The 11,137-nt window shown below is 59.2% G+C and overlaps 1 protein-coding gene across 2 annotated transcripts; it reads left to right on the top strand.

Annotated features, from left to right (window-relative positions):
• Positions 1–5,533: 5,533 nt before the first annotated feature.
• Positions 5,534–11,107, top strand: LOC308629199 (uncharacterized protein). 2 transcript variants are annotated; one of them, XM_081256763.1, is made up of 13 exons: positions 5,534–5,554; positions 6,408–6,437; positions 6,529–6,583; positions 7,189–7,224; positions 7,977–8,009; positions 8,114–8,167; positions 8,877–8,903; positions 8,999–9,031; positions 9,131–9,190; positions 9,310–9,342; positions 9,687–9,722; positions 10,467–10,496; positions 10,882–11,107. In XM_081256763.1, the coding sequence occupies exons 2-13, from the start codon at positions 6,423–6,425 to the stop codon at positions 11,046–11,048; spliced, it is 579 nt and encodes a 192-aa protein (XP_081112889.1). In that variant the 5' UTR covers positions 5,534–5,554; positions 6,408–6,422; the 3' UTR covers positions 11,049–11,107. The 2 variants fall into 2 exon arrangements, with proteins under 2 accessions (XP_081112889.1, XP_081112890.1); XM_081256764.1 differs by lacking the exons at positions 9,310–9,342; positions 9,687–9,722; positions 10,467–10,496.
• Positions 11,108–11,137: the final 30 nt, after the last annotated feature.

Here is an 11,137-nt window from a genome sequence, read left to right as displayed (position 1 = left end):
GAAAGCTCCCCATCTCATCAGATCTCCTTTCCCGGCTTCTTTTCTTCTTTTTTTTTTTTAAATAAATTTATTTTTGTATGTATTTTTGGCTGCACTGGGCCTTTGTTGCTGTGCGTGAGGTTTCTCTAGTTGCAGCGAGTGGGGGCTACTCTTCCTTGCTCGGGCTTCTCACTGCCATGGCTTCTCTTGTTGCGGAGCACAGGCTCTAGGTGCGTGGGCTACAGTAGTTGTGGCATGCAGGCTCAGTAGTTGTGGCACGCAGCCTCAGTAGTTGTGGTGCATGGGCTTAGTTGCTCCACAGCATGTGGGATCTTCCCTCACCAGGGCTGGAACCCGTGTTCCCTGCATTGGCAGGCGGATTCTTAACCGCTGCGTCACCAGGGCAGTCCCCCACCTTATTTTCATATAGCATTTATCTCTATCTGAAATTCTATCCTCTTATCAGTTTATTTGTTAATCATCTGTCTCCCCAAGTCTCTGAAAGGTCATGGACTGCAGGGCTCCCAGTTCACTGTGGTGCTTATAGCTTCAGGGAACACTCTCCACTGCATGGACCAGCGCTGAAGGGCCTGGAATCCTGGGTTAGGCCCAAGACCCAGAGCTTCTCTGGGGGCTGCAGCACCCCCTCCATGTGCTCTTCTTTGCATTAGCATATCTGGCAGCCACGGGCCAGCCCCTGTCACTCAGGCTGAATCCTTGTTAAAGACCTCAGGCTTGTCCCCAGGAGACCCCAGGAGCAGGCAGGCCCCTCTTCAGCTGCCAGCCCCTCTGCCAGCCCCATCTCCGGGATTCCTGGGCTCAGGTACGAACGTCTAATTCACAATGACTTAAAAAATAATTTTTTAGGGACTTCCCTGGTTGCGCAGTGGTTAAGAACCTACCTGCCAATGCAGAGGACTCGGGTTCAAGCCCTGGTCTGGGAAGATCCCACATACCGCGAAGCAGCCAAGCCCATGCACCACAACTACTGAGCCTGAGCCCTAGAGCCCATGAGCCACAACTACTGAGCCTGTGTGCCACAACTACCAAAGCCTGCGCACCTAGAGTCCGTGCTCCGCAACAAGAGAAGCCACCTCAATGAGAAGCCCGTGCACTGCAACGAAGAGTAGCCCCCGCTCACCGCAACTAGAGAAAGCCTGTGTGCAGCAACAAAGACCCAACACAGCCAAAAACAAATAATAAATAAAATAAATTTAAAAAAATAATAATTTTTAAATTCACAAACATGCTTTAATATAAAGTTAAGTACAGATAGCAGGTAAGAGCATGGACCATGGATCAGGGAATTTAAGGCTCTAACCCAGCTCTGCCACACAGAAGCTGTGCAATCATGGGCAAGTTGCTTTATGTCTCTGGGCCTGTTTCCACATTTGTAAAATGAGGATAATAATAATAGTTCATACCTCCTTGGGGTGTATGAGCACTAAATGAGAAAGTGCATGTGAAAAAAGGACAGGGTCAAGCACACAGTGGGAACTTACTCACTTTAATAATAATAGTAACACTCCCTCGTGCATATAGTGTTTTGCAGTTTTTAAAGCACCTGCCTGGACCTAAAGGAGGCCCCTAGAGGAGACTCAGACCCAGGACCTCTGCACCCACCTGGGGGGTCACAAGGTTTGAGACCAGAGCACTTGGCAGAGGCTCGGTCCAGGAGGAAGCCCCCCAACCCCTGCCCAGGCTCTGGACTCCCCGGGTCCTGGCCGCACATCCAGGTGATAGCCAGCTTGAACCGCGCGCCCCCGTGTGACCTGTCGCAGAAATAGCACCGCGGGCCCGCCAAGACCGCATTCACCACTCACCAGGGATGGGACCACAAAACTGGAATAATGTGACTTTAGAAAAGCAAGGGACTTCCCTGGTGGTGCAGTGGTTAAGAATCCTTCTGCCAATGCTGAGGACACAGGTTCGAGCCCTGGTCCGGGAAGATCCCACATGCCACGGAGCAACTAAGCCCGTGTGCCACAACTACTGAGCCTGCGCTCTAGAACATGTGAGCCACAACTACTGAGCCCACGTGCCACAACTACTGAAGCCCACGCTCCTAAAACCTGTGCTCCGCAACAAGAGAAGCCACTGCAATGAGAAGCCCGCGGACCGCAACAAAGAGTAGCCCCTGCTCTCCACAACTAGAGAAAGCCCGCGAGCAACAACAAAGACCCAGTGCAGCCAAAAATAAATAAATAAATAAATAAATAAATAAATATATTAACAAAAAAGAAAGAAAGACAAGGAAAAGACGGCCACACATGCAAGCGTGGCTACCCTAACAGGAAAGAAGCGATTGTGACGGACACTTCTGTGGAGCTGGCTGTGTTCTATTTCTTGACCTCTCTGCTGGCTGCATAGGTGTTTTATAGGTACTTATTATATTGTATGTTTCTGTCTTGTGCACGCTTTGCAATGGCATAAGTTTTGTTTGTTGGTTTTGGCCATGCTGCACGGCTTGTAGGATCTTAGTTCCCCAACCAGGGATTGAACCCGGGCCCACAGGCAGTGAAAGCGCTGAGTTTTAACAACTGGACCACCAGGGAAGTCCCTGGCATAAGGTTTTAAAAAAAAATAATATGACAGGATTAGGGAGAGGGAGTTAATAGAAGTCAGCTTTGCACAGTGCACGTGCTTGGGGGGTGACAGAGGTGTCCCAGAGGTGGCCAATGCAGGGATCTGGGCTGAAGCCACCAGCACCTCCCCCTCTGCCCCCCCCCACACACCCTGGGCTGCACCCTTGCTGCTCGCTCCCCACAGGAGGGCCTGCACCCTGGGAGCACACTCACATGAGAGCACATGTGATGTGACTATGCCTGGGGCACCCACCTCCCCCCCACAGACCCACCTGTGAACAAGACCCCTCTGTTCAAGCTGGGTCCCCTCAGCCAGGCGCCCCGGCACAGCACCCCATAGGCCCACCTCCTGCCCCACCCGGCAGGTAGCCAAGACCTGGAGTCCTGGAGGCTGGACCTTTACTGGCTGCTGGGAAGGGCTCAGGGGTTGCCCCTGGCCTCAACCACTCCTGAGAGCCGGGGGCAGCTGGGATGGTCCACTCAGGCTCCCTGGGGAGGGCTTTCCTGCCAGACCACCTGCTCTACCCCATGGCCACAGGCACCGGCTCCCTGGCCCACTTATGGACGGTGACCAAGTGGCCTATGATTAGCAGACTGGGCGCTGGGTTCAGATGCAGATCAGGTTCACATACCAGCTCCATCTGTCTGGGAGCTTGAGCAGAAATCCCACTTTCCTGAGTCTGTTCACTCTCCTCTAAAATGGGGGAGCTACTTCTTACCCCATTTTACAGATGGGGAAACAGAGGCAGAGAGAAGGGACTTGGCACAGATTTTACAACTAAGCAGCGGGGCTGGGGTTTGAGGCCAGGCAGTCCACAGGCCTCCGCCCTCTGCTCATCCACACACTTCTGGGCAGCAGCAGCCCCTGTTACCTCAGATGCCACTTCGCTGTCTGCCCACCTCGCGCCAGTCTAGACCCAAGGTGTCTGCTTCAGACCTGGGATAGCTGAGGGCCCCCTGCACAGACCCAGACACACAGACACGTGGCCCACCCTGCAGGGCGCCAGGGAAGCTTGGCCCAGGAGGAGGCAGGCAGGGAGACTAGGAGAGGCCTCGCAGGACGTACAGTCTGGGCGCCTGCTTGGCCACTGCCAGAGGGAAAGCCAGTGCCCACCACCATTGTCAGGCTGCCTGGGTGCTGGCATGGGCCTGTGGAAAATGCCAACCAGTCTGGGGCTTTGGGCCAGCTGACTCCGCTCAGGACCAGGGCCCAGTTGGGCACCCCCGGCCCCTGCAATGCCACCACCCCGACCCCCAGCAAGGCCAGTCCCCTCAGCTTACCACCAGCCCCACCCTGGCAGGACAGCCTGAGAGCACATGGACCACTTAGAGTGGGTTGAGAGAGCCCCTGATGGAGCTAGGCCCTGGGCTACCTTTTGCCCCTAGGTGTGAGGGAACATGGCCCAGCCTCCGAATAGAGGAGCAACTTTGAGGCGCCAGAGCTGGGAGCCCAGTGCAAGGTGACAGCTGGGGTGTCAGAAGTGCAAGTTGGAGGCCCAAGGAGTGCATCGCCTAAAATGGCACAGCCCATGTCAGTAGGCTGCCTGCCAGCTGCTCACAACGGCACCACCTGCCAGGGTGGGAATCTGGGGGAGGCCAGTTGAAGAGGAGGCCAGGCGCCCGCTGGTCAGACATCTTCTGAACATACAGCTGTGCTAAAGGCCCCTCAAGCCACCCTCTCAGCCCTCTACCTGGGCTGGGGTCCAGGCCCCAAATCCTGGCATTTCCCAGGCCTACCTCTCTGGGTCTCCTGTACTCGGCTCCCCACCAAGCCCACTGCTCCCAGGCCCCAGCTCCAGGCTCATCCGCCCACCTGAGGAATGGAGAGTGCTTACTAACCCCCAGGTACTCTTTTTGCACTCCTGCCCCCACCGCACCCTGAGCAGCTCCCCCTCCCCCAGATTCTGTCCGTAAAGTTAGAGTCAGTGCAGCTGGAGCAGAGCAGGAGATGGAGGTGAAGCTGGGAGGGACTGTGCAGCAGTTGGGCCCTGGCTGAGCCTTTGAGAAACAGCAGGGACTCTTGGACAGGCTGAGCATGGGGTGACCCATCCCTGTGTGTCACCATCCTTCATGGAAGGGAGGCTCAGGCCCACTCTTGCAAACCCAGACTCAGTTGGGGGCAAAGGGCCGTCTCCTGGTGTGGTCACTGGGGTCTCCAGGGTTAGATGGGTTAATAGCCCAGCTCCTCTCGAGGACACGCCTGCACAGTGTTACAGTCCTGATACAGTCTGCTACACTGTTCCCTGGCCACTGTGTCTCCTTCCTGTAATATAGTAACTCATTCAGAGCCTCCCCTGCAAGCCACGCCCACATTTCTGGGCCTGGCTCCCCCCACCCCCACCCCCAGCTGTGTTTAGGCTGGGCCTGGGGTGCCTGTCTGCCCTCGCCAGCTGCTGGGGGGAGCAGCTGAGCCCTCCAGGCCTGGCGCCAGGGCCCCAGTCCCTGACAGGGGTGGAGGAGCCTGGGGGGCTAGGTAGGGGCCTGTCCCGGCTGTCAGCACCCATGATGGATGAGAGGTGAGTAGGGACGAGGCCGGCGGGGGTGGGGGTGTGCTGCCCCCTGGGGTCTGCCAGCCCAGCGGAGCCTCTGCTACTCACAGTGGGGGGAACTGGGTGTGGGCCCCCACATAGCAGAGGTGTTTAAAGGCGCAAAGGGTGGGTGCCCTCTCACTCTGCCCTCATCATGAGCACCTGGACCTTCCCCTCCACCCTTTTCCTGCTCTGCTTGACTTCTGAAAGCCTGCAAGGCGGTGAGAGCAGGCAGCAGGGCTGCTGGTGGGTCTGGGCAGCTGAAGTTGGGGCTAGGAGTGTAGGTAGAGCACTGGGTCAGATGCTGGGGCTCTAGAGAGAAGGAGGGGAGGGTCTGTGAATCTGGGCTGGGCAGGGCTTTGGGAGACTGGGGGATAGATGCCTGGGGTCCGTGCCCTGAGTCAGGACCCCCCTTCCTCCCTCCCCTAGGGCTACCTCCATTGTTTCCTGGCCTGGGGAAAGGTAAGTGGATCCTCCAGGCTCTGGGGTCAAGGAAGAGGGCCTGGTCTTCCCCTCGCAGGGGTCTGGGGGCTCTCTGGGGGAGCACCCCAGATGTTCCCTGCTCTGGGATCCAGATCTGGGGCCCAGGAGAACACAGGGTCATGCATCTCTTCCTGGCAGGTGACCTTGTTCACGTCAGCTCAAGTGTGAGAAACAGACAGCTTGCACCCTTGGAACTGAGTTGAGATGGGGCAGAATCTCACCCCTGGGTGTGAGAACATCAGGGCTGGAGGAAGGCCTGGAGCTGGTTTTGCAGGGTGGGGGTGGGGGTCAGATTGCAACAGGAAAGGGGAAGGACATCGCTGGCAGTGACTTGAGGCAAAGGCGTGGAGGTAGGACAGGAAGGGAGGAGACAAGGCGAGTTGGGGCGGGGCCAGGGGTGGGGTGTCCGGAAGGGTCTTCCCTCCAGGGACCTGTGGGGCCTTACAGGTGGGAGAGGGGCTTCCTCCTGAGACCTGACACACCTAAGCTGCAGGAGAGAGACTTCGGGGCTGGGGGTCGAGGATGGGATTTCCAGGAAGGGAGGGGTTCAAGTAAGAATGGAGGCCAAAAAAAAAAAAAGAATGGAGGCCAGAGGTGCAGCTGCCCCTGGAAGAGGGTACAGGGGGATCTGCTCCCAGGGGTATGACCCAGACACCTCCCTCCATGCCAGGGACTCCCGCTTCTCCTGCCCCTGCCACCAGTCTGCTCACCCTGTGGTGACCTCAGGGTACCTGAGGCCCAGAGAGGGGGGTGTGCTCTCTCACTTTGCAGGGAGCATCCAGATTCAGCTCTTTGCTGGCTCTTAAGTCACCCTCTCTTCCTGACCCCACAGGCTTAGGAGGCTTGAATGGATATCCATCAGGTAAAGCTGGCTGAGGGGTGGCGGGCGGGGCAGCTCTGTGTCCTCGGAATGAGAGCAGGGCACCCAGCTTCTGGCCCCTCCTGCCCCGCAGGCTCAACTTCCCATTTCCCCCACAGGCTACGGCCCCCGCAGTGGTCTAGGAGCAGGTAAGGCATGGGCAAATGGGATTTGGGTCTGGGGGAGGCAGCCATCTCAGAAACACTTGGGGACCACACTGCTGCACTTTCCCCCCCACCCCAGCCCCGGGTGGAGAAGCCCGCCCACCACCCTTCCTGCAGGCCTTGTCTTTTCCCCCCTACACACCGCTCCCCTGTCCCAGGAATCCATCAGGGCGCTTCTGTTGTCTCACCATGTACACGCCCCGGAGGTACAACTCTTTCCTGTCCCTGCTTGTCCCCGGTTGCCCACAGAACCCAGCTCCAGGGCGGGCAAGTCCAGCTCACTGTGAGGCCCTGGGCCAGCTCAGAGCCGAAAGAAGGAAGAAAGGGGAGTGGGCTCCCAGGAGCCAGGGCCCCTCCTGTACCCCCCACCCTTCTTGGGAAGAACAGACTGGAGCTGAGTTCTCACAGGCCCTGGCTCAGAATGGCTATGAGGTGGAGGGTGTCCTGGGTCTCTCACTGGCTCACTGGGTCTCCCCCAGGGTCCGAGAGAGTGTTAAACCTCAGAAGCCAGGTGGGCCCTGCCTGGCCCTGGCTCTCTCTCTGTCTCCCCACCCTTCTCTCACACCCCTCACCTCTATCTCTTCTCCCAGGATTCCGCAATGGGCATGGGCTAGAAGCCCAGCCAGGTGAGTGGTGGGGCTGGGCATTGCCCCTCCCCCTGCTCCCTCCCAGACCTTGGAGCAGAGGGCAGGATTGGTGAATGATTCCAGGGGGTGAAGGGACAGACAGAGAGCCTTCAAGTTTGCTGTTTCTGGTGGGGTCCAAGGGTCCTGCACCCTCACCCCAAACCCACCCAGTGCATGGCTTCTTCTCCCCACAGGCCCTCCAGCTCCCAATGGCTAGGGAACAGGTGGAGGTGGGGCCAGGATTCTAGGGGCACCCCTGACATGGGGTCTCCTGAGACCCTCAGTTGACTCCCATCCCCCTCTCAGGCATTGGAGGGGTCGTGAAACCCCAGAAGTCGGATGAGCCTCGCCCTACCTGTCTCTCCCCATCTCTCTGCCCCGTCTCCCCAGGTGTCTCCCCAGGGTTTAGGAACGGGAATGGGCTGGGAGTCAGGGCCTTCCCAGGTGCTGCCACCCAGCCAGGTGAGGAGGTTCCAGGAAAAAGATGGGTTTGGATATGAGGGGTGGGGAGGATACCACTGGGTCTTCCCCCGGGCTCCCTCAGGGCACAACTGGTGACTCACTGGAGGCAAAGGGAAGGACCAAAACGGTTCCAGTTTTCTGGTTTGGGGAATGGAGAACAAGGGCACGCCTGCTCCACCCCTGCCTCAGCTGGGACCACAAATGCCCCCCACCTTAGCCCTCAGCTCATGGAGCCCCAGGAAGAGGCTGGATCCCTGGGGTGCCCTCATCTACTGCATCTCTCTCCCCAGGCTTTGGAAAGGGGGTGAAACCCCAGAAGCCAGGTGAGACCTGCTCCATGACCGCCCCTCTGCCCACCTCTCCATCTACCTGCCCTTTGAAGCCCCAGCCCTGCCCCCCATCCTTCCCTCTGGTTCTGTCTCCCCAGGATATGGAAATGGGCTGGGAGCTGGGGCCTTCCCAGGGCTGGGAGCCCAGGCAGGTGAGGGCACCTGGGGCACCGCCCTGTGGTCCAGGGAGGGGGAAGGCGTGAACAGAGCTAGAATCAGGGAACCGGGAGAGAGTTGCGTTCTGGGGGGAGGGCAGGGGCTCAGCCTGGGAGGGGGCATGAAACCTCCGAAGTCAGGTGAGCCCTGCCCTGCCCATCTTGGCACTCTCCCCACCCATTTCTATCCTGGCCCCTTCTGCCTGCCCCAACCTGCCAGCCCACAGCCAACAGCGCCACCTCTGTGTCTCCAGGATTTGGGAGCAGAAATGGATTCAGCGTTGGTGCTTTTCCAGGGCCAGGGGGCTGCAGGGAGGGGCAGGCAAGGGGGATTCAGGGTCCCGGCCCACATTCTTAGGGGAGGGGCTGGTAGAGGTCAGTGTCAATCTCTCTGTCACTCTCCAGGGCTGGGAGGGGGCGTAAGACCTCAGAAACCAGGTGCAGGGGAGCCCTCTCACTCTGTCCCCAGCCCTGCCACTGTGCCACCCTCCCAGGGACTGCTCCCTTCATTAGCCACTGCTGCCACTCCTCTGGCTTGAGCTGTGGTCTTGGGGAGGCTTTTCCAGACTTCCAGGCTCCTCTCTGGGCATGCTCCAGGGGAGTAACTTTTGGGGGGCACAAAGGTTGTGGGGTGAGGACACCACAGGAGGTGTGGGCCCACCCAGCACGGGCTGGGCTCCAGCCTCCACCCTCCTGCTCTCCACAGGCCCCGCTCAGAACGGCCAGGGACCAGGTAGGGGAGTAGTGGGGGGAGCTGGCGGCACGTGCTTGGGTTCGGGGTTCACAGGAGCTCTAGTCTCCCTCACCGAGTCTCTGACTCTTTCTCAGGAATTGGAGGGAGCGTGAAACCTCAAAAGCCTGGTGAGCCCCACCCTGTCCCTATGTCCCTGTCCTCTGCCCCCGATCGTCCCTCCACCCCCACCCCTGCTCCCCTTACTCACTCCTGCTCTCTCTCCCCAGGACTCAGCAGCGGGAATGGGCTGGGAGCTGGGGCCTTCCCAGGAGTTGGAGCCCAGCCAGGTGAGGGCACCTGGGGTCCTAGGAAGGAGGGAGGGGGAGGGCAGAAACTTGATTTCTTGGGGGAGAATAGGGGCTGGGAGGGGTCCACATTGCATGTGGCTCAGTTCTTCTTTCCCCAGGCTTAGGAGGGGGCATGAAACCTCAGAAACCAGGTGAGACAGAGACCCTGCCCTTCCGTCCCACCATCTTTTTTTTTTTTTTTTTGTGGTACATGGGCCTCTCACTGTTGTGGCCTCTCCCGTTGCGGAGCACAGGCTCCGGATGCACAGGCTCAGCGGCCATGGCTCATGGGCCCAGCCGCTCCACGGCATGTGGGATCTTCCCGGACCGGGACACAAACCTGTGTCCCCTGCATCGGCAGGTGGACTCTCAACCACTGCGCCACCAGGGAAGCCCCTGTCCCACCATCTTAATTCTGTCCCTGTCCATCCCTGTCCTTGTCCCCATCCCAAGTCCTCCCCCAATCCACTGCTCACATACGGCTTTTCCTTTCCAGGACAGGGCATTGGCCATGGCCTGGGGGCCCAGCCAGGTGAAGATGGCTAGGGCCCAGCCTGCTGGGGGAGGGAGAGGTCACTGCCGGCCACCACTCTGGGCTCCTAACAGGGGGCCTCTTAGAAGCTCACTCATTCCACCAACTTTCCCAAGTGCCTGCCTGAGCCCGACCTTGGCTGCACACTGCAGACAGAGCCGGTCAACCCTGACCCGGCTGCAGACCCGCTGGGCCCAGTGCCCAAGACGAGACCCCCAGGTGGCTGTTGCAGGCTGTGGTCAGGCCTGGGGGGCAATCCACCAGAGGTGGAAAGCCAGAGGACACAGCCCAAGGCTGGAGGCCTGCGGGGACTTGAACTTGGCAGTGGGACACACCTTTGTGATTTTAAGCAGGGAGCAAAAGCCCTTGTCTACCTGGAGTAGGCAGGGATTGGAGAACTTGGGGAGGAGGCTGCTGGTGTTTCTGGGCGGTGGGTGGGCTGGGCTCCTGTCATCCAGAGTGGGAGCAAGGAGGAGCAAGGATGTTAAGACCCCAGGAATCTTCTGGGCCAGAGGGATGGAGGAAGGCTGGATCTGGGATCCCATCTCTCAGCCGCCTCAGTCTCCCCAGCCCTTTTCCTATCACAGGTCCCCCCAGTGAGCTCCCCACCCCTCTTGTGAACCTAGCTAGGTTGAATGGAGGGACGTGGAAGGGGAGGGCAGGGGTCCGGGTAGGCGGGGAGGCTGGGGCTCACTCTCACTTCAGTGCCATCCAGATTTCCTGTGTCACACCCCCCCCCCATAGGTCTCTCAGCTCTAAATGGCTTTGGACCAGGTAGAGAGGGGACCGGGGCTGAGTTGGGGGGGGGGTGGCGGAGACCCAAAGGTGGGGGTTTCTGGAAGGGAAAACCCCAGAAGCTAGGTGAGCCATGCTCTGCTCTGTTGGGCTCTGTCTGTCATCTCTGCATCTGTGCTCCTGATCTCTCCGGAGTCCTGAGACTCCTGATCTCTCCTGAGTCCCTGATCTCTGCTCAGGCCTCTTGCTCTGTCTCCCCAGGGTTTGGGACCGGGAATGGAGCCCAGCCGGGTGCGACCCCAGAGCTCTAGGGGTGCAGGGCTCACTGAGGGGGTGGCTGATGCAGGGGTGGAGGTGCTGTCCCTAGCTCTGAGGGGATGGGGATCCGGGTGGACTCACTGGACAGTCTCCTTCTCTTCCCCAGGCCTCGGAGGACTGAAATCTCAGAAGCCAGGTGAAACCCGCCCTCCCATCTGGCGTCACACAACAAATACTCCTTCAACAAATGTCCCCAGGGCAGCCCAGCCAGGTGGGGCGGCAGGTCTTCCCGAGCCCGGGCAGCAGGAGGAGGCAGGCAGGAAAGGAGCGTGAATGTAATGGGGGCACATTCTGGGGAGGTGGAGGAGAGGCGGGGGCCCGCTGGCCGTGCCCCACTGAAAATATTGAGCTGGGGCATCTGA

Source organism: Mesoplodon bidens (genome assembly GCF_964165515.1).
Source record: "Mesoplodon bidens genome assembly, chromosome: 15".
Classification (NCBI taxonomy): Eukaryota; Metazoa; Chordata; class Mammalia; order Artiodactyla; family Ziphiidae; genus Mesoplodon; species Mesoplodon bidens.
This window is presented reverse-complemented; position numbering and strand designations above follow the sequence as displayed.

Coding starts and splice junctions, on each gene's coding strand:
- LOC308629199 (XM_081256763.1), top strand. Junction 9,191..9,309: donor AGGAGTTGGAGCCCAGCCAG/GTGAGGGCACCT, acceptor TTCTTTCCCCAG/GCTTAGGAGGGGGCATGAAA. Junction 9,343..9,686: donor CATGAAACCTCAGAAACCAG/GTGAGACAGAGA, acceptor TTTCCTTTCCAG/GACAGGGCATTGGCCATGGC.